General features: G+C 57.2%; 1 protein-coding gene across 4 annotated transcripts; it reads right to left on the bottom strand.

The window, feature by feature from the left end:
* Nucleotides 1–2598: 2598 nt before the first annotated feature.
* Nucleotides 2599–22127, bottom strand: MLLT6 (MLLT6, PHD finger containing). Of its 4 annotated transcripts, none has more exons than XM_045526325.1 (20): nt 21971–22127; nt 20677–20756; nt 20175–20229; nt 19868–19977; nt 18801–18904; nt 18488–18581; nt 16174–16341; nt 15438–15536; nt 12726–12942; nt 11589–12203; nt 10961–11142; nt 10624–10732; nt 9362–9428; nt 9060–9205; nt 8386–8583; nt 8208–8296; nt 6740–7089; nt 6247–6337; nt 4785–5141; nt 2599–4245 (listed from the first exon to the last, which is right to left on the bottom strand). In XM_045526325.1, the coding sequence occupies exons 1-20, from the start codon at nt 22077–22079 to the stop codon at nt 4204–4206; spliced, it is 3282 nt and encodes a 1093-aa protein (XP_045382281.1). In that variant the 5' UTR covers nt 22080–22127; the 3' UTR covers nt 2599–4203. The 4 variants fall into 4 exon arrangements, with proteins under 4 accessions (XP_045382281.1, XP_045382282.1, XP_045382283.1 ...); XM_045526326.1 differs by having other exon boundaries at nt 12804–12942; XM_045526327.1 differs by lacking the exon at nt 6740–7089.
* Nucleotides 22128–26493: the final 4366 nt, after the last annotated feature.

Below are 26493 nucleotides of genomic sequence, written 5' to 3'. Positions count from 1 at the left end.
CAGGAGTGTCGCGGACCATACCCCCCTCAGCCTCCCCGCAGGCTCCACCGTTGGCATCCACCTCCCTTTCCCTTCAATAAAGCCAGACCAAGCAGGGTCTCTTTGGATTTTTTTTTTTTTTTTTTGCAAAACATTCTTTTATTAAAAGAACAAGTGCTGTTTACGAACTGCCCTTCGTACAAATAACATCCGTTATACAAAGATACAAGATCCGGGTTATGCACAATTCCAGGCTTGGAGGTGGCGGGGGCATTGCCTTTTGGGCTGAGGATAAAAAGGAGGTTTTAGAAAGAATGAAAAAGGAGCCCCTGGGTTTGCAATCTGTGGCTTCCCCTCCCTGCTCCCTAGGAAGGGTCTGCTACATGGAAACAGGCTGGGATGGAAAGGGGGGCGGGTGGGAGCCAGGGCTTGGGTCTCCAATCCCACCACCCAAGTCCCACGTTGAGAAAGTGAACAATGGGGAAAGAGAGCACCCCTCAGTCCCCGAGTTTTCAGTAGATCAAGACAAAGTGGTCAGGAGCTAGACACACTTTCAATCCAGACTGACGTGGCAGGAGGGCACCAAGGCTACTTGCCCACCTTCCTCCAGATTCCCAAGTGAAGACCCCGCAGTCCCTCTAGGCACCTCTCCCCAGGAAGTAAACTGGGATAAAGGAGAAGGGGAGCAAGCTGCCCACCTGACCTGGCCCACTGCACACCAAGGAAGATGCTGGAAGCTGGGAGGGGGAGCCTATGCCTTTGAAAACCTGTGTTCCAATTTGGGACCTTTCTCAGGGGGCTTGGGCTCCCCCTATTCCCACAGGCCCTTCCTAAGAGTCCGAGGCTGGCACTTCCCTAGAACTCAGTATGAGAATGGGCAGGGGTCCTCTCGGCAGCCTCAGGGCAGGGCACCCGGAGGCAGCAGTAGACCCAGGAGCCCAAGGAGAAACACCCACCAACAAGAAAAACAAGAGGACCCTTCAAGTGTGTCATCTATGGAGAGGATCTGTCAGCTCTGAGCTAAAACTGTCAGTGCTATGTGGACACCCTCCCGCCTTAGGCACAGCCCTGCACTCATACCATGTGTCACACACACAGGAACACACAGCCATGTGGAGCCCACACAGTGGGGCAGGGGAGCCAAGGACCAGGATGCCATGGTCCTGAGGGCTGGTCCTGGCTCTGCCACTGAGCCTTTGCCCCCGCCCCTGCTAGGCTTGGAACAAACAACCCTTCAAGACGAGTCCCTTCCAGCTCTGCCACTGCACCAGTTGTGACCCCACAGCAGACAGCGGCTCTGCATGCACACCCACTCACCCTCCTCGCTGTGACACATAGAGCTCCACTCTCATGCATCTTCCAACCCTGCTTCCGCTCTGCAGACCACATCCTTCCCCTCCCCCAGACAGAGATCTAAAAACCTGAGTCCCTTCTCACCCCTCCAATTGAAGTTCACTGTCAAAGAAGGGACTGAGGCTGGGAGAAGCTGAGGTCATTACAGCCATCCTTGGCATTGGCATCCTGCTCCTCTCAAAGAGCTCCCAGACCTTTCCTTCTGCTCCCTCAGAAGGAAAGGCCACTACTCCTAAGGGCTGTGGGCAGGGGTGGGGGGCGGTACACAGCACCAATCCACACCCAGTCTGGGTCCCTTCTTCAAATCTAACCTGACGGTCGGGCGCGGTGGCTCACGCCTGTAATCCTAGCACTCTGGGAGGCCGAGGCGGGTGGATCGCTCGAGGTCAGGAGTTCGAGACCAGCCTGAGCAAAAGTGAGACCCCCGTCTCTACTAAAAAAATAGAAAGAAATGATTCAGACAGCTAAACATCTATACAGAAAAAATTAGCCGGGCCTGGTGGCGCATGCCTGTAGTCCCAGCTACTCGGGAGGCTGAGGCAGAAGGATCACTTGAGCCCAGGAGTTTGAGGTTGCTGTGAGCTAGGTTGACACCACGGCACTCACTCTAGCCAGGGCAACAAAGTGACACTCTGTCTGAAAAAAAAAAAAAAAAAAAAAAAAATCTAACCTGACAATCTGCCTCAGCATTGTATGCAAAGGGCTTGGGAAAGTTGGAGAACCCCAGATTCTGGGCTGGGGGAGGGCAGAGTGTGCTGGGGCTCTTGGTTCCAGTGCGCTAAATCATTTGGACCTCTCTCTCTTCAACGCAGCAGCCTTGGGGTGGATTTACTTCTCTTACTTTCCAGAACAGAAGTTAACCTCAGCTCTTAAGTGGGCCAGTTAGGGCAAGGGTGGGGTGTGAATGAGCAACTCTTCTAAGAATCTCTGAAGGTTGTTTTCTTCTTTTCAGTGGTTTGGAGGCAGGGAGTTACAGAGCTTACTAGATTAAGATAAATAAAATGTTGAATTTTATCATTTCTTTCTAACTGGTATTTAGCATTAACAAAAAGTGAGTATTTCTGAGGTCATCACAACTGCGTCCCCCCTCCCCCAAGCCCTTGCAAGTGCCTAAGAAATCTCCTCTGAAGGATCCCCACCCATCCCTCCATTATCAGCTCCCTAACATCTTACAAAGTCTTATCAACAGGAATATTAATATTATTTTCAGTATCAGAAAAAAAACAGTTGAGCAGCACAGGCAAAAATATATCTGCACTACGTTTCTGTTGTTGCCAAAAATATACACTTCTTTCTTTATTTAAAAACAAAACAAAAAAAAAAAAAAAAAACCCAACAACAAAAACCCAAACAGAAACACACACAAATAAATCCACACATGCAAAGAGACAGACCGACAAGACACGAGCATCAGGGAGAGCTGGAAACGCCTCCCCTCGGCTCCAACCCAGTGCAACTGCGACAGGAACACAGGCCTCGCTCCCCTCTCTCCTGAAGGCCCTCCCTGGCCTCTGCCACGAAGGCCCTGGGCAAGTGGGGGCTCTTTTAAGATGAGAATTGCCCACTACACCCCGGGGGGAATAGCTGGTGGGTGAAGGGAAGGTGGTTAGGTCAGCTTAAGCGGCTCCCCTGGTTTATGGGGTGGGTGGGATGCTGGAGGCAGGTTGGCTAATTTTGGGAGAGGCTTTTGCTAAAAGAAGTGGCACTTTACGCCCTCTTGCCCTCTCCCCCAGCCCTGGGGGCTCCCCTTGTGCCAGGGAAGAAGGACCAAGCTATAAATGGGAAAGGGGGCCCTAAGGAGGCCCTGAGACCATGTGGGGTCTGGGGGAGGGAAGGCAGGATATTACCCTGATTCAAAGCCCCCAGCCCCCAGCCCCCAGTTACTCTCCAATATTGGAGTACTGTTCTGGTTTTTGTTAACCATTTATGCCCCAGAAAGGGACCAAAGTTGGTGAGGTGGGGAGGGTGCAAACAAGAGCTGGGAGCTCCCCCCTCTGGTGCCACATCATCTGACCATTGCTCCTGTCCCTGCCCATGCTGCCCCAGGTCCAGGGAGAGAGAGACAGACAAACACACACTCGCGTACACGCACACATGAGCACACACACACACATACATGCACACGCTCATTCACACTCTATGAGTCGGGCAGCTCCATCTCCCCACCCTCGGCACTCCGAAATCCAATAGTGCAAACACAGGGCGGGACACCAAGGGAGGCTGGGGCCTCCGCCACCCACCCTCCCCTCCCCATCACTGGGGCCTCACAAGGTGGGGGAGGCGTGGGCTGAGTATGATGCCAATCCGTCCCTTCCTCAGCCCCCTCCATCTGTGGGCTTTTACAAGCTCAGCTTGTGAACCTCAGTGGGGAAGGGAAGGCGAGAAACATTCCAAGGGATCCCTTCTGCCATCTGCCCAAGTCGGGAAAGAACTGCAGGTAAAGTCGGGCCAGCCCTTCTTCCATAAAAGATTTCCATACAGGGACAGGCCCAGGGCCTGTCCCTCTACTTCTCCCCATTCAAGTGCTGATCCATTTTATGTGACAGGTCCAACCAGCCCCCTACTTATGCTCTCTGGGAGACCCCAAAACATTTTCTGAGGGTGGGGACTTCTAGGTGGGCTTGGAGCCTGTCCTTCCTACGAGCCTCTCACACAGGGGAGGGTGCACAGAGTGTAGGGGCCCAGCTGGAAGGGGCTCCCCTCTCAGTCTCAGTCCTCGGCACCAGGAGCTCCCCACACTCCCTGGGCCTCCGCACAGGCTCTGGGCCGGGGCTCTCCAGTGTCTGGGCGCAGGTGCCTGCTCCAGGCTAGAACCCCTCAGGCCAGGATCTGCCCCCTCCACTTGGGGGGTCAGAAGGGGTATGGGTAGGTTTAGCCTTTTTCCTGGTTGGCTGAGGCTCCTTTGTCAGCGGTCTGGAAAGAGAGGAAGGGAGGCCGGGGGTTTGGAGGTGTCTGGCCCTAATACCTGAGAACAGCTTCCCGGGCCAAGAAAGCTGCTGTAGGGTGCGAGGGACTGGCTGAGCCTCTGGCCTGGCCGCTGGCTAATAGCGCTGCAGCCAGTCAATGTGTGGGGGTGGGGAAACTGCCTTGCACAAGGGCACCCAGCTGAGTGGCCCTGAGCCAGCCAAGGCCTTTGTCACACTGATCAGCCCAGAGGGTCATCTTTTCCTAATTGGTCTGCTCAGAAAGGAAATGGCCTTTTTAATTGGTCTTCCCAGAAGGCTGTTTTCTAATTGGTCCTTTTCCTATTAGCCAATGCTCAGACTGGATCTTTCTTAGCCCTGCAGGAGGGCACCCATGTGCAAGCAGAGGCCCTGGGGTCTGGGGTCTGGGGTCTGGGGTCTAGGGCTTGCTTCCTTCCCTTGCTCATGCATCCTAGGGTATACTTTCTGACGGTCCATCTCTGCCCATCCCTCAGAAGGGAGACAAGAAGGCCCCGATCCCTTACTCACCCCTCCTTTGGGGCCACTGCCACTGCCGTCCGCCCCCGACAGGCTGAGGAAGGGGTTGGTCTGGGCAGTGAGGACTGGAGGTCCGCCTGCTGCTGCTACTGCTGCAGCCGCAGCTGCTGCGGCCATGAGACTTGTGTTGTTGCCAAGCGAGGGAGCCACTAGGGCTCCGGCGGGCAGCAGGGGTGGGGCAGATGCTGTGGGCAGCAGGCCAGGGGTGCCCGCGGACAGCAGCGGGGTGGAGCTTCCTGCCAGCAGGCTGGCCATGGGCAGCTGGGAGCCCCCGGCCATCTGCAGCCGCTGCAGCTCCCGCTTCTGCTGGATCTGCTGGATCATCTGGTAGACAACAGTCTGGTGTTCCTGCAAGGGGACCAGACTGCTCATTGGCTAATGATCCCTGGGGTCTCTTCCCCGCTGCCTGCCTGCCCTGTTTGGCCTGGGCCCCGTCCCATCACGTGGAACTACGACGAGGCAGGAGACCTGTGAGACAGTCAAGGTTCTGTCTCTAACCTCCTACTCTGGACCTCAGTTTGCCCATCTAGACAAGAAAACAGCCACACACCATCAGTGTTTGTCAACTGGCGCAATACCACCGGCCAGGTGTGGGATATTGAACACCCTCTCTCCGCCCACTGAATCAGTTCCTCAGTTGCTAAGACAACCACGAATGCCCCGAGAGTGGTTTCACCCCAAGCTGAAAACCACTAAACTAGGCCCATAGTTTTCAACTCCCTCTCTTTTTTTTTTTGTTTTAACATTTAACATTCGTTTATTTTTGCTTTGAATAGGCAAAGCATTCTCAGTGTCCCCAAAACCAAACCAAAACGATATATCAAACTTTACACCTTAAGAAATCTTGCTCCTATTCTTGTTCCCATCTGGCCCCAATAAGTAACCAGTTGAATTGGTTTCCTGTCTTTCTAATGTTTCTTTATATGAAAATGTTTATTTTTCCTATTTTTTTATTCCCTCATTTTTCTTTTTTTTGTGAATTGAGTAGCCCCCCAAACTAGAATAGCTTCAGAGAGACACCCCCTCAATTTTAAAAGGCAAAACTCCTTTCCATCAAAGGTAACCTCAGCAGAACCCACCGTACAAGACAGACCCAAAAGAAGCTGCTCTTTTTGAGGGGGTGCCACCTGCTTAACCACTTAACCTCCACACAGGAGTTTCCCTAGAAGATCCTTGGGGACTGAAACGCTCAGTGACAGAGGACTTGCCACCCTCCAGGTCCTCTCACTAGGATGTAATCTGGGGCCACTACAGCAGCTATTTCCTGAGAACAGTCCTTGTGCCCCTGGCCTGCACGATGCTCCACAGGGCCCCAGCCTGGAGCTTCCCTACCTCCCTTCTGCTTCTGCCCTCGCTGGGCCAGCCCAGGCCCTCTGAGACGGGCCCTTCCAGACAGAGCTTGGGGACCGGGGTGCACGGGGTGCCTGAGGCAGCCAGGGAAGTGGGGCATTACCGGGGTCAGCTGAGGGGAGGCGAGGAGCTGCTGCAGTTGCTGGAGCTGCTGCTCTTGCTGCTGAAGGAGGTGTCTCTGCTGCTCCGTTAGGCTAATGCAGGGGGACAACACACAGACCTTGGGGAATGGACAGGGAAACAGTCTTGCTCCCCCCGCCACAAGCCCCCAGACTCCCTGAGCCCAGGAGAGGAGAGGAGGGATGTGCGATCTCAGAGCAGTGAGCTCAGAGGGTGCAGTGAGAGGGATACGAGTGAGATGGAACGACTGTCCCAGAGGGAAAATCTAGAGTGGGGGACAGGAAATAGACTCTTGTCCCTGGAGAGCTACCATCCAGCCATTCACATCTAACAGTCTAGTCAACAGATGACTAGGATTATATATCCTGCAAGACCAGAGGACATGTTTCCTTTTGCGGGGAGTATGGGTGATTTGGGGGAATCCCTCCCGGAGCCAGCCTCCCCATTCCCTTCCCCAGGGCTGAGCTCTCCCTCACCTGTTGAGACAACCTGGCAGCTGCAGCGTGGGGGCCCCGCCAGCCTGGCTCAAGCCCGCAGGGTTGGAGGCAGCAGCCCCATTCAACCCCCCCAGGAGCCCATTGAGGGGCAGGCCCCCGCTGCCTGCCAGCCCCCCCAACAGCCCCTCAGCCATGGGCATGGCCCCCAGCCCTGCTGCCCCCGGTGCCCGGCCCAACCCATTCTGCGGCTGGGGCGGGAGTGGGGCAGGGGCCCCAGGCAGGGCCAGGGGCAGGGTGGCAGGGCTCTGCTGGAGCAGGGGCAGCGGTGGGGGCGTGCTGTGGAAGGACAGCGACGAGCTGCTGCGGCTCGGGCAGCCTGAGTGTGGGTCCTGGGGAGGGAGGGGGAAGGGAGGGGTCAGAGGGCCAGCACGACCTTCCTGGCCCCTGGCCCAGCACCCACCGGCATTCTCACAGAACACAGCCACCCCCACCTCTCTCCCAGGCACCCTAGAAGAAGAAGCAAGGCCCAGGGATGAAGGCTAAGAATCCAAATGGGCTTCACAGATCATGTTTCCTGACTCCTTCCTCCGGGCCCAGCATCCCTCATCGTCCTCATTTAATGGACAATGATGACAACAGTGACCATCTGGGCAAGCAGGTACGGGGTTTAGTACTCAACCTGTGCTATCTCGTTATTCCCATTTTATGGGTGAAGCCATTGATTCCCGGACAGGTTAAGTAACTGCAGGCAAGAGCACTGCAGCTGGAGTCAAAGACTCAGGTTCAAATTCAGTCTCCACAATCCAGTGCCTTGGGTGGACTCGGTGTGGTCATCTTAGTCCCCCCACTCATAATCTGGGGTAACAACGGTACCCATTCTATCAGTTATTGGGAAAACTAAATCAATGCTTTAAAAATCTTAGCACAGGGCATGGCAATAGGCAAATGTGCAATTAATGCTGGTTATTACTATGACTACTACTGCCCAAGTCACAGTTACTAAATGGCAGGAAGAAAACAAAAACCCAGTTTGTTAGATTCCCAAAATAACCACAACACAACAATAGCAACTGCTATTCCAACCACCACCAGTCACACAGGATTATTTTGTGTGAGACACTGTAATAAACCCTTCACAAATACGTCTCAAGACCTCCCCGAACCACTTTCTATCCACAGAACCACCCCTCCCTCCATTCTCTCACAGCCCTCAAATTATTTCCATTTTAGCCCTTCTCCCGGTTCGCAATTCTTCATTGTTTTTGTGGGTTTAGCGTATTTTCGGGAGCAGGATTATATCAGTTTTGCTCACTGATTGCTTAGCCAGTGCCTGGCACGAAGTAGGCACCTCATAAACATTAGTTGATCAAGGGATGAACAAATGACTCAATCAATCGCTCAGCCAATCCCTTCACTGCCCAGCTTTCAACAGCAGCAGGGTAAAGATAGGTCCTGGAAGACGAGTCTCTCCTCCCTCCTCCCTGCCCCGAATCCTCGCAGTGCCCACCTCGGAAGACGTGGATAGCGAGTTGTCCAGGCCCAGACTACTCTTCCCTGGAGGGCTCTTGCTGGTGCTCAAGGAGTCGCTGCTGCCAGCTGAGGGAGGGAGGTCAGGGGTCTTGGTCAGGGCCAGTTCGAACTGCCAGCATGGGCCCCTACCCCAGGGCTGGGCGGGACCCCCTCACCTTGGGGAGGCAGGCCATAGGGCCCAGGGACAGGGCCATTGGCGGCAGGCAGCGCGGCAGGCAGGGCGGGGAAGGGCACAGAAAGCTGCACGTTGAGAATCTGCAGCCGCTCCTTCTTGGCCGTCAGGCTCAGGATCTGCTCCTGTAGCCTCTGGTTTTCCTTCTGCAGCGCATGCAGCGCCTTCAGCATCTCCACGACTGCAGAGAGAGCGAAGGTGCCTGAGGCCTGAGACCACGGGAGGTGGGCGGGGCCAGAGGGGCGGGGGCGGGGCCTGGGGAAAAGACTCAGACCTCGAATAGAAGGCGCCAGCCTAAAGAGGGGCACAGGTGAGCTCGGAGGGGTGACGTGGGACCTCGGGAGCAACGTGTGAGGACCAGGGATGGGGACCAAGGCGCGGGGGTCCAGGCCACAAGATTAGAAAGAATCGGTGGGCAGAAGTTAAGGTTTGGTAAGGTCTGCGCCAGGAAGCCAAGAGGGACAAAGGAGGGGCCAGGGGGCGGGGCGGTAGCAAGGCCTAACAAAGATTAAAGGTGAGGCCCCCGGGTTGCCTGGAGTCAAGGCTGGAGCCGCGCCTAGAGGCGGAACCTTAAAAGGGTGTGGGGACCTCGGGAGAAAGGTGACAAGAGTTGGGGCCCTGATGCAGGTCTCCCTGCCCAGTGCCACCCCGCCTCACTGTTGACACCGGCCTCCCCGTCGCCCTGCTTCTCCAGCAGCTGCTCCATGTTAGTAGTCCCTGGGGCCGCAGGATCTAATTGGACGCCCCCGCAGGGTGCGGAGGCTGTCTGGTCAAAGAGTGCGGGGAGGCTGCTGATGGGGGACCTGCAGTCAGAGGGAAAATGGGACTCAGGCTGACTGACCAGTCCAGGACCCCCCCTCCTCCCCCCTCAGGAGTTCCAGTCTCTCCCCACCTCCTCCCCTTGAGTGTCCTTCCTGCCCCGCTCCCAGCCCTTCCCCAAGCCACCACCCCTCCCTCACATGGAAGACAGACTCTCCTGGGGGGAGGTCCCCCGACATCGGAAGCTGCAGTCCTCCAGGTCTGGCTCTTGGAAGGAGAACCGAAGGCAGGATCAGCGGATCAGTGGGGAAAGGTGCCTTCCGCCTCAGGGTCCCACGGGGAGGGGCGGGGGTGGCAGGGGATCTGGGACCTCACTACAGACCCCCTTCCCCAGGACCCTCCTACCCCAGACTGGCAGTTCAAGATGGTAAGGCGCCAAGGGCGCTGGCTTGGAAACTCTGGCCCCTGAGAGGCAAAGCCTTGGCATCCGCTAGGCAGAAAGGCTCTGGCTGCCTGGCTACCTTCAGATCCACCTCCCAATTTCTTTCCTGGGAGCTTGAGTTATAAATATTTGAGGCCAAAACAGATCTGGATTGAACCTGAACCTGACATTAACTTGCCGTGTGACCATGGGCTTGTAACTAGCCTCTTTGAGATGACTACTATTAGGATTAAAGGAAGATAATAAATGTGTTTAGCTAAAGGGTTTAGTTGGTAAGCAGCAAGCCCTTAATAATTGTAGCTATTATCATAATTAGCTTTGTATGACGTTTTGTATTCATAAACGCCTAATTCAGAAGACAAAACTCTTCACTGGGCTACGCAATCCCGCTCTGAGTTGAGAAAACATAGTCAGCCTACTCTGTGGGGCCTTAAACCTAGAATCATACTTTGGCCGCTTTAAGACGACTTACTGGAACTGGCAGACTAGCAGTAAGCCCCGCCCCCTAGGCTGACTGGTGGTGTCTCTGCGCCAATTACCTCCCTGGGGCTGGGTTGAGTCTCCAGGGAGAGGGCGGGGAGCTTGTGGCCCGCCCCCTTAACTCCTAAATACCCGGACAGCAGGTTGCCCAACCGGTGGGTCCTCCGTAACCGCTGATCCCAAGGACACGCTAAGAGGCTAGCGGGGAGCTAGGCTGCAGCAGTAAAGGCACCGGGCCTGGAGTCAGGAGACCAGAATTTGAGCTCTGGCTCTGCCATTCCCTACCTCAACTGCCTGGAACAAGACATTTGTCTATCCCTCTGCCTTTTTCTTCTGTAAAATACAGCAGTGATTCTGCTCTGCCCTGCCCGACTGGGTTTGTTGTGGGTAAACTTTTTTTTTTTTTTTTGCAGGGGTGGCAATGACCAGAGGGAGGGGGCAGTCAGAAAGCCCTCCCATTCTTTCTGAGGTCACAGGCAGGTGATGGATGTCACTCAGGCCTTTGGGAAGAAAGGGGAACAGGGTCAGAGACTCACATACCTGTGTGGCTGCTCTCGGCTTGGGTGAGGAGGGGGTTAACGGCACCCATGGGAGTTCCAAAGATGTGGGTAGAAGGGAGGCTAAAGGTAGAGCCAGCCAGAGAAAACACCTGAGGGAAAGGAGGTAGAATCCGGCCTGGTGGTTATTCTTGGATCTAGGGCACAACTGTGTGATGAGGGTGTGGGGGACCAGGCATGCTGGGGAGAAGAGAGGACCACGTGGGGGAGTTATGGTGGCAATCAAGTCCAATCCCTCAAATTTCCAGGGAGGGCTGGGGTCTTCTGCAGTCTGTCCCCAGCCTGCCCAGGGAAGGAGGAGCCCAGGGGCAAGGTCTCACCTGAGTGGTGGAAATAGAAGCAGAGGAGGAGGGGAGGGTGCTGGTGAATGGGGAGCGGCTGAGGCGGGGTAGGGCCGAGGTCCCTGGGGGCCCCAGCAGGCTGGAGGAGAGGGGGGTGCTGCAGACAGCCCGCAGCATCCCACCACCGTGGGAGATGGGGTCCTTATTACTGGTGTAGATGCCTATAGGCACAAAGACACAAACAGAAGCACACAGTCACCTTCCACCCCAGACTCCTCCTCCTGGAACAGCCCCTCCCTGAGACCTGACTAAACACATTAGTCTAACCCTCTTGCTGCAAAGATGTCACTTCTTGCCTGGGTGACATCTGCCTGATGTGCCAGCTTATTTAACTGTCCTGGCCAGGGCTGGGGAATTCCTAGCTTTTCTAATCCCCCTCCCACAACTTGGTAAGTCCTGCTGCCAGTCTACTCCAGTCTTTCCCACTACAACCATGCAGAAGGCTGGTATAGGGGTGTGTCTTAGAGGTGACTGTCACCTCCATCCTGTACCTCTGTCCTTTGGAGGAGTTTCCATCACATTTCCTTCTAACTGCAGGTATGTACCTCTGTCTCCTCACTAGACTGGCTGGGCCCTAAAATGCCCTCTGACCCCAGGGGTCACTAACCTGCCCCCAGCAGAGGTGACTCTAGGCTCAGGCTGGGCAAGCTCCCAGAAGGCCCAAAGGTGCGGGAGGCCAGACCACCCAGGCCAGAGCTGACCAGGGAACCACCAGAGAAGGGTGAGGCAGCAGTGGCGGTAAAGCCAGCCAGTTGGGCTCCAGGCAGGGAGGGGGCAGCCAGGCCCCCAGTGCCCTCCTTGTTCCGGCTGCCCTTGGGTCGGCCTGGCCCGTGTCGGCTCTTCTTGCTGGCTTTGTGCTTCTTCTCCTTCAAGCCTGTCTCAGGGGTCTCCTCGGCAGGTGCAGGAGTGGCACTCAGTGTGGGCATCCGCTTGTGGGTGCCCGCTGAGGCCCCAGATCCCGTGACGTGGGGAGACTTGTAGTCCCCAGGGGAGGGGGCCCGGGCCCGGCCCGAGCTGGAGGTGGTGGTTGAGAAGCGCATGATGGGCCCAAAGCCAGGGAAGACCACCTTCTGCTCAAAGAGGTCAGCCTTGGGGGGCTCAGGGGCTGAGGGAGAGGGAGGGGCTGAAGGGGCGGGGGCTGTGGGCTTGGAGTACTTGTCCTCCTCTGGCTGCTCCAGCTTGGGGAATGCAGAGAAGTCAGGGGAGTTCTGCAGGGACGAGACTGTACAGAGGGAGACGCTATTACAGCTGGACCCCAGATCCCCTCATTCCCTCCCACTCCCACATGCACTGCGGGGAGAGTGCTCTGGTTTCCCGTCCCAGCTCTGCCACTGTCTGTGTCCTGGGATGAGTGTTCCCCACCCTTCCAGCTTTCCTACTTGCCATAAAATGGGAAGAGAGTGACTCCCACCCTACTGACTTCACTGCAGGACTGTAGAGCTTATAGGAAACGACAGTAATGTGGGTGCTTTAAAAATGGTAACTTGCAGCACAAGCATAGGGGACAATGAGTATTGTTATGGGATTGGTTGGTCCCTGAGAGGGAGGGGAGAGTTCCTGCTCAAGAAGTGAAGGATGGAGGGGAGGGTTTGGAGAAGAGTCACTTGGTGGGGAATCCCGTCTGTATCTTGAACCCACTTAAAAGCAAATGAGATGCAAGCCAACAAGCAAAGGCCCTTGCCAGAAAAGCTCAGGACAAAAGGCTGTCCCTGCTCCCAGCCTCCTCCAGGATGCCCACACTCACCTGCAGGCTGGAAGGGCCCCCCAGAGGAGGAGGAGGAGGAGGAAGAGGAGGAAGAGGCGGAGGTAAAACTGCTCACACCTTTCCCACTGCTCAGTTTCCTCCCCTTATGACTCAGGCTATGGCTGGAAGACTTTTTCCCCTTTGAGTCCCTGCTGCTCTCGGAGGTCTCCTGCGTGCTGGCCTCGTGGTGGGAGGAAGAGGAAGCCGAGGAGGAGACCTGAGGGAAGAGAGGAGAGAAGAAGGCTCAGTGCCAGCCACTGGGCCTGGGCGTGAGCTCACCCTGACTTCGGAGTGAAGCAGGAGGGCACAGCCCCCAGGTGGGCTGGGAGAGCCTAGAGCTGGCTTCAAGAAGGACTTCCAGGGAGGGAGACAGTTGGGACTCTTAGACCGGGGAGATGGGGAGGCAGCTGTGAGGCTTGTGGGTGTCAGGGAGAGGGGCACACTCAGGCCAAGAAGGTGTCTGTCCTTTGCCTCAGGCAGGGGAGATGGAGGGTGAGGGAGAGATGCAAACTGTCCCAGAATTTGTACTGACCTACTCATCAGGCCATTCATTCATCCACACAAACACTTGAGGGGCCTCAGAGGAGTGGACCCGTGCTAGGAAGGGGTGTGGGCAGCGGAGGGCAGCCACAGGGGAATGGGCTGCTCCGTCCCAGCCTTGGTACTCTGGTTGCCCGCACACCCTCCCCACGCACCCAAGCTGCAGCCACCTGGCTCTCACCCCATCCTCTGACCCCTGTGCTCTTCCTAGACCACCTGAGCACGCACTCACTGAGCCTCTGCCAGAAGAACCTATCCTTACTCTTCCTGGGAAACTTCTCGTCCTTTAAAATCCAGCTGGGAAGTCCCTCTTCCACGAAGCCTCCCTAGATACATGGGGTGGAACAAGCCACTCTGTCCTCTTATTTCCAGGACACTGCGTTGACACATCCGCCCCCCAACAGTTGCCACTCTGCACTGGAATGTACTGTCCTATGTCTGCGGCCTCAGTAACCTTTGAGGGTGGCAGGGTGGTGGTCAAAGGAGCACGGGCTGGCGGGCTCTGCCCTTTACAGTGTGTCATGTCGTGCAGCTCTCGACCTCAGAGTTCCACTGTCCTTACGGGGCGAATTATGCCTACCTGGAGAGTTGTAAAGAGCATGATGACAGATACGTGGTATGCTGTCAGTAATGGCAATAAGTCTGACGGCAGCAGCTGCTATTAGTGTTCCGCAGAGCCACTGTGTGGCGGTGAGCACAGGCCTTCGAGCCAGACCGCCTGTGTTCACATCTCCACTCTACAGCTCACTGGCTGTGTGCTTTCTGGAAAATTACTTAACCTGTCTGTGCCTCGGCTTCTTCATTTACTAAATGGGTTAACCGAATACCCATTTCATTGGATTATTTAGGGCACTAAATGATTTAATCCCCACATACCCCTTCCATCCCCTAGTTCTAGAAGACAGCCTGGCATGTGGTGAGTGACTTCGTGCTTCGGGTTACTGCCAGGGACAGCACTTTTCCTCCTGGCCGAGACCAGGTATTCAGTAAATTGTGCTGAGCTGAACGAACAAATGCTGGAGGGAGGATGGATGGGGGAAATGAGAGCCACCCTTGCACTGCCCTCCCAGGCGGAGCCCTGGTCTCTGTCTTCCTCTTTGTTCTTTTCAACAGCTGGAGTTCTGAAGGGAGCCAGATGTGGTTCTGAGAGCAGGGGAAGAGAGGGGCTGGGGGGAAGGGTAGCTGAAATGCTGGGGCGGGGAGGGGGATGGGCAGAGTTCTCTGGCGTGTGCAAGGGACACCCAGTTACTACGGGACCTCTCAGATCTCTGGCCCTTTCTTGCCACCTGCCTGCAGGCCCCTGGTAGGTCCCAGAGCATGAATGACAAGCTTTCCAGGTGAACCCTGGGAAGCAGGGCAGGGAGAGGGTTACTGGGGCAGTTGCCACAGTAACATCACCCTGGAAACCTGATACCTGAGCCTCCCTGCTCAGATGCCCAGAGCTCTGCCAACCATCTGAGGCAGGGCGGAGGTGAAGGGGCAAGAATGGCGACAGGAGGAAGCAGTTTCTTCAGGCCCCTGGGATTCTCCTTCCACAAGGAGGGTGGCAGGTTGCAGGGAGGGGCAGGGAGGGCTGCTCTGGCTTGGATTAGAGACTCCCTGGCCTAAGGCAGAGCCTGCCCATGGCTAATCCAGATGCTGCCCATTTCAGGACACAGACCTGCTGTGCCCTGCCCTTGCTAGGAAGGGTGGGGTGAGTAGGGGTTTTGGGGTGTTGTCCAGGAGCCTGCCATGTCCCCTTGGTTAGCACTTAGCCTCTCCAACCTGCATGGAGTGGCATTTTGGTTAAGTGACAGGCTTTGAGGTGGGGGTGGGGGTGACAGTGAGGGTGTTCCTCAGCCCCAGGAGCTTGGAGAAGAGGCCTGAGTGCTGTACCCCCACCCTCTGCAGACAAGAGCCCAGTGCTGAGGCCCTCTGTCTGGACAGAGGCAGATGTGAACATTTGGCCACCAGTATCCCCACCCCACTTCCACGCTCATGGTGGGTCAGTGAGTGGAGGGGCTAAGGAGCGAGGGCCCTCTCCAGGCTGGAAGAGGGCGTGCCACTAGCCTGGAGCTTTGGGGAGGGCACCCAGGTCCCTGGGACCCCTGACCCCTCATACCTCTCCTCCTCCCACTGCCATCCCCAAGCCAGCAGACCAGCGCACATCCCTCCTGAATGTGGCAGCAGTACCTTGTCAGCAGCGGGGACCACAGGTGGGGTGAGGATGCTGGGGGGTGACTCAGGCCGCTTCTTGTGCTTCTGTTTAAGGCGTTCTTTGTCCTTTCGACTCTAGGGAGGGAGAAGTGACCAGATATTGTATTGGGAGGACAAACGTGAAGTGTAGATGTGGGGAGCTGGTCCCCTTTCAGAGACGAGGCTCTGTGGGTGTCACGTCCCCTGGGGAAGGAGTGGCTCCAGCAAGTTCCTTGGAGAGCCAACAGCCCCTCCTCCACCCTCACTGCCTGCTAAAAATAGCCTGTCCCATTATCACGCCAGTGACACAGAGCACCACACACATGAGCACACACCTGCGAGGGTGTCCACCTGGGACACAGAGCTGAGCAGAGGGACGGGGGCAGGGCACATGTGAAGTGTGGCAGGAGGGCACACAGGCATGTGCATGTACAAACTGGACTGTGGAGAGGTGTGTGCTGTGCAGGGCCATATGTCTGGGGCTGTGGGGACACTGTCATGTCATGGGGAGGACCAGGAGGAACCACAGACACAGAGAGCCAAAGGGAAGCCAGGGCCCCAGCTCCCCTCCAGGACCCCCACTCTTCTACTTCCTCAGCCCCCTCCTGCCCTCAGTGGCCCCAGAGGAAGGAAGAGGGCAGGCACCAAGGCCTTGGGGGCACCTCGTGGTGGCTTCTTGAGAGATGTCTACGTGTGGGAGTGTGGGCAGGAGAGATGGATGAAAGGGCTCTACCTTCTTCTGGCCCCTCTCGTGGTGGGTGGGGTGCTTCTCCTGCTGGGTGGATGGTGAGGCTGACCGGCTTCTCCTGCCAGAGATGAAGCCACTGCCACCTCCCCCTGTGCCGCTGCCACTGCTGCTGCCTCCTCCTCCTCCTCCCCCACTGGTGTGCCGGGATGTCTTCTGAGGAAGAGAATTGAGAGGAGTTGCCAGACTCTTCTCTCACCGGCTTAGGGAAAGTTTCCTGAAGGTCAAATGATCCTGGGGGCCAGCCCCATCTGCCCTGTCTGTCGCTCATGTCCTCCACGATGTTCTGCTCAGCAGAAGGACATTCTCTAGCCTGAAAATCCTGGAGTTTCCCCAGATGGCTTATCCAATGTACAGGTTCAACAACTGAGGCCCAGAAGGGGCAGGGGCATGTCTTGGCCCCCAGCAAGGCACAGGGCTCTTGCTCTTCCCACAGCGCGCTACGGCCACTCCCGCCTCTTTCCCTGGGCCTTCGGATTAGCAGGGGACCCTCGTGGGGGGCCCATGCTCCCCTGCATTCCACACCTCAGCACCCCCTCCACACACTTTGCTCCAGCCACAACCCCCTTCTCCCTTGTTCCTGGCTTTTCCCCTCCACCCCACTGGCTGCTCCTGTCCCAAAAGATATGCTGCCCTTAACCTGAAGCAGTTACCTGAAGTGAACATGGACAAAAACAAAACCCAAACAACTTCCACGCTGCCCCCTCCAATCCCTTCATGACTAAGGCACTCCCCGTGCCCAGTCTGCGGCTTCACCCACCCCAGGCTTGCAGCTGCTCCCTCTAAGGTCACCAACTACCTCCCAACTGCCAAATCCAAGGGCTAATTTCAGGCCTTGTCTGGCTCCATGGCTCCCCAGCATTGGGCACTGCTCCTGCCCTGCTTAGTGCTCTCATCCTGTCTCCCGTCTCACGGTGGCCCACCCTCTCCTCATGGACACCTGGGGAACCCCAGCGCCAGCCTTATAAGCCTAGGACTGCCACTACTGCCTTGCCTGGAGGCCTGACATCCACCAAATCTGAATGTCTCTACTTGGCACCTCCTGCAAACCAAACCACACTCCGTATATTGTCCTAAGTTGTCATCAAACTCTAAAACCAAGGTGATAGTGTAATTTATGATCCAAACCAGGACACTTTTGCAAACGAAAGGGGGGGAGCGATTAGTAATTATGCCAGGGCAACAGGCATAAACCAGGACATGCGTTCACCCCACAGAAGCCAGCTGCACCCTCCATTCATGGCACCCCCGGTGTTCAAGCTCCATCCACCCAGTGTGTAGAGCCTGGATCCTCTATGGTACCCTCAATTCCTGCTTCTCACCCCCACATTTAGGCAAGTCTACCTAGAAACAGTTCTAGCACCCAGCCTCATCCCTCCAACCCCCCTTCTCGCAGCTGTCTCCCGGCCGCCAGCCTCAGCCCTTCAATCCAGCTTCGCAGCGGCTGCCAGGGTAATCTTCCTAAAAAACAAATCTGATCATGTTACTCTCCTGCTTACAAGCCTTACGAGCCTGTGGCCTGGCGAGGGGAGGTCCAAGCCGCAGCCTACCTCTCCAGGACACTACGCAGCTTTTGGAACGCACAAGTCTCTCCACGAACATAGCAAGTACCCTTCCCAGCCTCTCCTTGGGCCCCTGAAGCCTGGGGCAGAAGCGAGCCCAGTTCAGGCACTGCCTAAGCTTCCTCACCTCACCTCCTGCCTCTTCCTCACCAAACACCCTGTCCTCCTGCCGCACGTGTGTGCCCTTTTCATCACGCCAGCCCCTCTGCCGGGGACTCCTTGCTCTCTGTTTGCTTAGCAGGCTCCTACGGAGCTTTCCAATCAGGCTACCTGTCCTGAATCCCACCCACCAGCTCTAAGTTACACAGTCTCAGTGAGCCTTCATTTGCTCATCTGTAAAATGGGGAAATACAGTCCACCTAGTTTTTAGGGTTGGTGGGAGGATCACGCAAAATAGCACATGTGAAGAACTGAGTACAGAGTCTGAGACAAAGTAAATGTTGACTCCCACACAAATAATTGGCTTATTTCCACCCCTACTCAGCTTAATGCTCTTCCTTGCAGCTTCCCAGATTCTGACAGGCAAGCCCTGAGCTCTGTCTTCTGGGATGGGCTGCTTAGTTCAGCTCCTGTTCATACCCCGGAATTAATTTAGTCCCCATTGAATAGAGAGCTTCAAGGGCAGGGACTGGGTTCTTTCCCTCTCTGTCCTCCCAGCACCAGGCACAGGCCTGGCCCAGAGCCCACGCCCTCCAAACCGTGACTGACCGGCCGCTCATGCACCGCCAGCCAGGACTCACCATCTTGCTGAAGTGGTACTTGCAGTAGCCGCAGTACTTGACGTTGTCCACCTCCAGCACCTCCTCCTCACACAGCAGGCCTGCCATTTGGGCACTAACCGGGAGAAGTCAGCCTGAGACAGCTGTGGCCACAGACCAGACCAGCCACCTTCCTCCTACCCTCTGGGACCCCTGCTAAGGCAAAGCCAAGACCATCCAAGGGAAGCACTGCCCACCAGCACCAAAGACATAGCAGCTAGAGGAGCCCACCTGGAGCCCAGCCACGACAAACCTTGGGGGGCAGAGGGCAAGGGGGCTGGGGCAGGGCTCTCACCAGGTGACATGGAAAGCCTGTCGACATCCATGGCGGTTACAGGTCATGCAGGCTCCCGAGGCCGCCTTGCTCTCCCGGCCCTGCTCCTCGCAGATGTAACATGTCTGCAGGACACAGTGCAATCGTCCCCTCCTCCAGGGAGCCCCTGTCCTTCTACCTAACGGATCCTTTGGCCTCCCCCTCCGCTCCATCCTCTCCCCACAATCCCAGATTAATGCTTCCAACAGGACTTTCTGCAGTGAGGGAAAAGTTCTACAATCTGCACTAACACAGCAGCCACTAGTCATACGGGCTATGAGCGCTTGAAATGTGGCTACCGTGACCGAGGAACTAGATTCCAGGCTGTATTTAATGTTAACGAATTTCCATAGCTACGTACGGCCAGTGGCTACTATGTTGGACAGCACAGGCCTTGGATGGTGACCTCTGCAAGGCCAGGGACTGTCTTTCTTGCTCTCTGGGGAGCTTATTCCCACCTCTGGGTGTTTCCCATGCTTTCTTCTAGAACCCAGGCCCTCACCCTGCTCAAGGCTGGCACGTTTCCCTGCCCCAGGCCTCAGCTGAGCACTAGATCTAAAGTAAGGCCCCACCAGATATCTTTATTTCAGTGCCTTATGTTCTTCACAGCACTTATCACAAATTGCATTTAATTCATTTGCCTGTTTAATGATATTTGTAGTCTTCCCACAAGAATGTGAGTTCCACTGGGCAGGCTGCACATCTGTCTTGATCAATACGGGACACTGTGTGCCTATTACCTTGTACCAGGTCTGGCACATAGTAGGCACTCAATAAAATGTGTCCAGTGAACGGACGTGTGAATTACTTTCGAAGGTCTACCCTCTGGCAGCACGACTGCAAGGGAGACTATTCCACTTGAGTTCCAGAGCGTGAATGTGTGTCTGTCAATAGAAGAGTGGCTCAGTGGTAGGTACCTACCCACCTCCTGAGTTCCCTGAAAGTGTTGGTTGGACAGAATCAAATTACACTGGATGAAAAAGTGCTAGAGGGACCCAAGGATGGTTGGCCAGGGAGGGGACTGGTAGGCGATGGCAGGGGCCGCTGACCTTGTTGAAGCGATCATGAGGCACGTACTGCAGCACGATGGGCTCCATGGTGAGCACGTTGGCAAACTGCACTTCGGGGATGTAGAGGGCACACACCACGTGGGCCCAGCCTGGGGCAGTGTGGGGCCGGCCTTAGCTGCAGATGGCAAGCCCGAGACCCCACCCCTCACAACCCCATGCTGCGGACTGTCCCCTTCTCCACAGCCTTCCCATGTGATTCCAGAGCAGCCGGGGAAAGGAAACCCAGCCTCCACCCCCCAACCCCCAGTCCACTCCTGCCTTCCCAGACCCTGCTCGGGGGCCTCACCTCCATTATCAGTCCTCTTCAATGCCCCGTCTTTGTGTGGGCACAGCTCACACCTCTGCCAACGCAAGGGGGCACAGGGGTTGGGGGATCTGCTGAGCTGGGCCCTCCCTGAACACACTCAAAGGGCCCCAGGATAAAATGCTAAGATCTAGGGCAAATGGGTGGGAGTATAGCAGAAACAGGATTGGCCAGGAGTTGGTAATTGTTGAAGATGAGGATGGGGACGTGAGGTTCATTATACAGTATTCCTTCTACTTTCATACGTGTTGGAAACTTTCCATAAGAAAAACGTTCAAACAAGTAAAAATCAAAGTCCCCACGCCTGAGGTGGGGCAGAGTGAGGGAAGGGCTAAGGGAGAGAGGGGTTGGCAGTCGATGTGCAGAAAACAGGAAGTCCATGTGACAAAGCTAAGTCCCACCCTAGCCTCAGCGTCCCCTAGCTCAACCGGGAGATGCTGGGGGCGGGGATGACGGGAGCAGTGAGAGGCAGCCTCGAACTCACCACCCTGGCTGCTCGCTCCTGAGATTCACACTTCCGGCAGAACCAGGGTCCCGTTGGCACCTGAACGATGCCATAGCAAGCTGGGGTGGGGGAGGAGAGCCAGTGAGCAAAGCTGTCAGCCAGTGGCACTTTCCCAGAGTAACAGGGGAAGGGAGTGCCTCCAAAGGACCAGAGCCAGTTCCAGCAGGGGGGGGCTGCTCCCCTGACTGGGGGTCACTCGCTAACCAGCAGGACTGCAGGAATGACCAACAGCACAACACCAGCCTTTAACCACACAACCCAGCACTACAAACAGGAGCGGGAAGTCCGAGTCCTTGACCTTAAACTTATAGAAGATCCTCCCCTCACGCCCTTTCTGGACTTGTTTCCCAGCTCCTGCCTGGGACCAGCCCTCAGCATCCGGAACAGAGAAAAAACAGAGGGGACAACAGTCACGACACTCAAACACGTTTTGTTGTTATGGGGGGGGATTTCTTAAAGGGCCAGTAAGGGACAAGGCGGGGAAGTAGGGGGTCCAGGGACCTCCTCTTCTGCCTCTAACTATCACAGGTACAGGTCGCAAGTCAAGGCTGAGGGCAGGTGCAGTGCTAGTAACCAAGAGGAGAGTGGCGGGAAGATCCCGCAGCCACAGCATTAAGGGTTGTCCCAGGAAGGGGGGGGGGCCCAGCTGCCTGTGCCAGACGGGCGGGAGATGCCAGCCTGCGCCCTCGGCAAGATTCCTCAAGGAGTTAACTCCCGAACCATGTGCTGCTGGGGGAAACTCCAAACCTCCCTCTTCTCGATTCGGGCCCCCTGCACAACCTCTCTCCTATCCTCAGCTCTTCCCGGGAGGATTTTAGGAGTCCCTTCTCCCCTGGGACCCTTCTCCTCCCTTCCCAATTCCGCTCCTCCCAGTATCCGGAAGCGAGGGGGGATGACCCCCCCTTGACCTCTTCCTCCGGGAGCTGGGACCAAAATAACCGGGCGGGAGGGGACACCTCGCAGGTAAACATTCCCCCAGCAGCCCCGACACCGGCGGTGTGGGGCGTGGGGAGTTCACTCATTGCTCCCTAGACTCTCCCCAAACTCCTTCAACTTGGGGTGGGGGGCGCAGGACTGGAACAATAGGCAAGAAAACAATGCCTGACCTGGTCCTCCAGGACCTGGCGGGGGGAACCCCCCACGCCTCCCTTCCCTTCAGGTGGGGTGGGGGAGGGGCGCGCGAGCCCCGGGAGGTCTCCGGAGGGCGCGGCCGGGGGCGTCCCGCGCGCCCCGCCCCTGGGGTCCCGCCGCCCCCCGCGGGCCACCCCCGTACCTTGGTGGACGGCCACGCTGCACGCGTGCCCATCGCAGTAGACCAGCGGGTTCTCGGCCCAGCCCCTCTCGTCCGAACATACGCAGCAGCCTCCTACCATCTCCTTCATACTCCCATGAGCTCCCTCCGGGGCTGGGGCTGGGGGCCGGCCGGCGGGGGTCGGGGGTCAGGGGGGAGGGAGGGAGCGGGGGGGCCGCGCGCCTCCTCGCCCCCTCCTCCTCTTCCTCCGCCGCCGCCGCTTCTTTTCTTTGCCTCCTCCTTCCTCCTCCTCCGCGTCCTCCTCCTCCTCCTCCTTGCTCGCTCTGTCTGGCCGCCCCCCCCCGCCGTGCTCTCGCCCTCATGCCCCGGCGGGCCCCCCCCCAACAATGAGACTCGCACGCCGGGCTCGCCCCCTCCGCGCCGCTCGCCTAGCTACTACGGCCGCCCCGCCGCCGCGCAGCCCGGGCCCGGCGGGGGAGGCGCCGAGTGGCACATCGCGGGCGCCCGCCCGCCCCGCGCCGCCCCGCGCCGCCCGCTCACGCGCCGCCCCCTCGGCCCCCCTGCCCGGCCGCGGCAGCCATGGCCGCGCGCCTCCGCTCGCTCGCTCCCGGCCCGCCGCCCGCCGCCGGGTAAAGTCTTAGGTTCAGGGAACAAAGCCTGGCTTGGTAGGGAGCTTTTCGCTTGTTTGCTCCGTGCTTCTTTTCCTTCTTTCTTTTTCGTTTTATGGCTCTCGGTTGTCGCTTCCAAGCCCTCTCTCTGCCTGCCCTTCCGTCTCGGGCCCGCGGTCCGGCTCTCCAGCCCCCTCCGCCCAGATCTCCGTCTCTAGGTGTGTTTTTCAATCCCAAGGAAACTTAGGGGTGGAGACCAGGGGAAGGGGCTCTCGAAGGAACAGGAGCGACATGGGCCGTTCGCCCTCCGTGTGTGGGGGTCTTTTTAGATGGCCGCTTATGGGCTCTTTCCTCGGACGCCACTTTGGAGAACAGACACTCTCACGCGCAGACATTTATTCATTGGACAGATATTTACTGAACGTTTACTATGTGGCAGCCGATGGGATATAGTGAACAAAACAGATATTCCTGCCCTCGGGGAGCTTCCCGTCGAGTTCACAGACTCGCACGCACGGGGTCTCGGACCCCTTAGAGAAACACCGAGGCAGACGCACAGACTCACTCCTAGCTTCATACAGCCACACCACCTGACCCTCGCAGAGACACAAACCCCAGTTCCAGTCCCACAGGCGCGCTCAGAGACCACGCAAGTTAGACACCCGAAATTACGGAGGTGCTCACGAACAACACAGTTACACTTGACCTCTACGCAAAACCACAAACACACTACATAACTCACACGTAGCACTCCAAAGGATTAAAGTCTAGGGGAGAAATGACGGACGTCAGCCCGAAGGCTTCTTCCCCAAGACCGATGTGCAAGGGGGCGCGACATCGGACCCATACACACTTTCTAAAGGGGGGGGTCGACGCTGCGGGGACCAAAGGTCATTCCCTCCCAGCGGGAGGTGGGGTGGCGGAGGGGAGAAGGCAGCCCTGGGGGCTTCAGCTACACTTCAAAGACCTGGCGCCGAGAACGCTTCCTGCGGGGGAGGGGCAGACAGAGGAGAGGGGAAGACCGGCAGGGGGACTGGGGGTAGAGGAGGCCGCCGCTCCCCCGTCAGCACACTGCCCCCCTGGCAGACTCTTCCGCCGGGTCCGCCTCCTTTTCACCAGCACCTGTTCAACCGGAACATCAAGGGCCGGGGCCCGCCGCCACCCCCCCCCCGCCTCGTCTCTTTAGTACCTTTCATCCGGAAGGGGGGGTGAATCCCCGCCCAGGAGGGGAGAGTAAGGCGGGGCAGAACTTGTCCTTGACCTGGTCTGTGGCGTCAGGGATTTACTCCCTTAATCCTGGTGAGGCGGGAGTTTGGGGAGGTCGGGGAAGCTGAGTTTGGGGCTGCAGCCCCCCTCCTCTCCTCGCTCCAGCCTGGACACGGGGAATCCCGGAGGGCTGCTGGGACGAAGAGGCCCCATCTAAGAGGGCAGAGCAGGAGAAGCCTGTGTATCTGCAGCCTTCGTGCCGCAGGCGAGGGCGAGGGACTGAGAGCCAGATTATTGCCAAGGGCCAGGATTCTGGCAATGACTGCCACGCCTTGGTTTCTAGATCAGATTTCTGAATTTCACTGATACGAAAAGTTAAACCAGAGACAGAGGAGAAACCTCACTTAGGAGTTTCTAACGAATTACTTTTACTAGCAAGAATAAAACTGCAAGATTAAACTCAAAAATGTCATCCCTAGCCATGCGCGAGTTTCAGAATATTTGAATATTTGTTTTGCGGACCGACTGCCGCCAAGGTGGCCGTAGTTTCGAGTTTCGCCGGACAGGGGTCACTCGAAGGCCCGTTGGTCCCTACTCCCAGGAGTGGACGACCTGGAGGCAGGGGCCGGGAAGCCTTTGTCTCGGGTCACCCCGCGCCCGGTGTGCCCCCGAAACTTGTGGGATGGAAGGGTGACAACACTCGTGCGTTTACTGTTTTAGGAACATTGTTTCGTTTAATCCTCCCCACAACTCTCTAGAGTGGGGCTAACAGCCCCCATTTTGTGGATGGAGCAATTGAGGTTCCGACGGAAGAAATGACTTTCCCAAAGTCACATAGCCTGAAAGCAGCAGAACCGGGATTTGAACCCAGACTGTCTTCCGCTGCGGCTCCGCCACTGCGTGTTCGTCGTGTGCCCGTGCGGAGCTGGGATGATTGTGTCTCCTCTGAAGGCGCATCCGCAAAATGTTCTCTTCCGAGGTCCGGGGAAACCTGCGAGCTGGGCTGAATTGGCGGCGGGTACCCAAGGCTGAGCTGTCAGGCTAATTCTTAAGCTTCCAACATTTATTTTCCTGAGCGCCCACTATGAGCCGATCCACAAAAAACGAGCAAGAGCGGTACTCGGCCAACAAGTGGTTTCAAGTTCATCGTACTCTCCTTGGCGTAACTGAACACTGATTTGGGGTGTCACGCAGATCCTGCCTGTGAGACTCTCGGCGAATGACTTCGCCCCTCCGAGGCTCAGCTTGTCCCTCCGTAAATGGGGCGTTAATACCCTCTAGCAAGGGCTGTACTGAAAACCAAACGAAAATCCTTTTGTAAAGCGCTAAGGCACACAGTAGGCGCTCAATCCCTGCTCGCTCCCTCTCCGCCGCCCTAAGCGTGCCAGGGCAGCGCGTTCCCGCTCCCGCTTCCCGCCCCCAGCATCGTCGCCGGTCTCGCGCGTCCGGCGGCGAACGGACTGGGGCAGAGACGACCAAACAGAAAATTATTTCCGCCCGCTCGCCCCGCCCCGCCCCGCCCTGCCCGTCCCCGGAGCCAGAAGGGGATTGTGGGGCCGCCGCGGCCGCCGCCGGAGCCGAGCGGGGCGGAAGCGCGCGTCGCGCTGCTGCTCGGGCCCGACCGCGCCGGGCCCCGCACCTCCCGGCCCCGGGCTGCGGGCTGCGGTCGGGGCGGTCCCGGGGCCGGAGGCGGTTGCCGCCGGGCAAGTTTCCGCGAAGCCTGGCTCGCCGGTTCCCGGAACCGAGCGGGGGAGGCTGAAGGGTGCTGAGGTTTCGCTTCTGCTAGCCAGCCCGGCGCTTGGTTTCGCAGGTGCCAGGGGTCGGGAGTGCGACCTCTCCTCTTGGCTATTAGACAGCCTCGGGCTCAGAGAAAAGGCTGTGTCGGCGCCAGCGGGTTCGCGTTTCCTTTGCTTCTCCTTTGCATACTGTTTTCTCCCCGTCGGCCCCCAAAGCAAAGCTTCTGACCTCGGGCACGTTGGGAGAGGGGGTTACTTTCCCCAAGTAACCCACACAGTGAAAGGCTTCAGGTGGTCTACGTGCCGGGTGGGAAGGCCTCGCGTGGCGGAGTAGAAAGCGGGGTGGAGGCGGGGGCGCTAGAGTCAGACAGACCTGGGTTCGAGTCCCAGCCCTGCCACTTACTGGCTTTGACCATGGGTCACTAGTGCCTTATCTGGGACTCTCAGTTTCCCCATCTCCCACTATAGTACCAACCTCAGGGTTGATGGGAGCAGGGACACTGTCAAGTGCCGGGCATAGCGAAGGGTGATTTCCCCATTAAAGGTTATGACTCGGGGGCGATGGTCTATCTGGTAGGCCTGGCTGGCTTGCGAGGGTGAGTATTCAGGTTCTTTCCTAAGTCAGACACCCTGTGCGATGGATGGAGGCGCCATTTAAGGAGGAACTGGTGGGAGTGAGGGGATTCCCCAGGCATTAGCAAGTCAGCAGTCATGATTATTGTAAATAGTGACTGCACATGTGGGATTTTTTTTTTTCAAGACATGAGTCCCGCTCTGTCGCCTCAGGTAGAGTGCAGTTACGTTATCATAGCTCACTGCAACCTCAAACTCCTGGGCTCACACGATCCTCCTGCCTCAGCCCCCTCCTGCCTCAGCCTCCCGAGTAGTTGGGCACAGGCGTGGGCCACCACGCCTGGCCCCACATGTGGGATTTTTGACTTTTTAGACCCTTCTGTGAGGACACTACTTAATGTCAAATCCTGCCTCTGCCGTT

Source organism: Lemur catta, chromosome 15, assembly GCF_020740605.2.
Source record: "Lemur catta isolate mLemCat1 chromosome 15, mLemCat1.pri, whole genome shotgun sequence".
Classification (NCBI taxonomy): Eukaryota; Metazoa; Chordata; class Mammalia; order Primates; family Lemuridae; genus Lemur; species Lemur catta.
This window is presented reverse-complemented; position numbering and strand designations above follow the sequence as displayed.

Bases quoted from the DNA above. Each gene is read 5' to 3' on its own strand.
- MLLT6 (XM_045526325.1), bottom strand. From the start codon at position 22,079: ATGAAGGAGATGGTAGGAGGCTGCTGCGTATGTTCGGACGAGAGGGGC. The intron at 11,143-11,588 runs GTTAGTGACCCC...TTGTGCCTATAG, and splicing joins GTCACCTCTGCTGGGGGCAG to GCATCTACACCAGTAATAAG. The intron at 6,338-6,739 runs GTGAGGGAGAGC...CCCCTGCATTAG, and splicing joins CTGCCAGGTTGTCTCAACAG to CCTAACGGAGCAGCAGAGAC.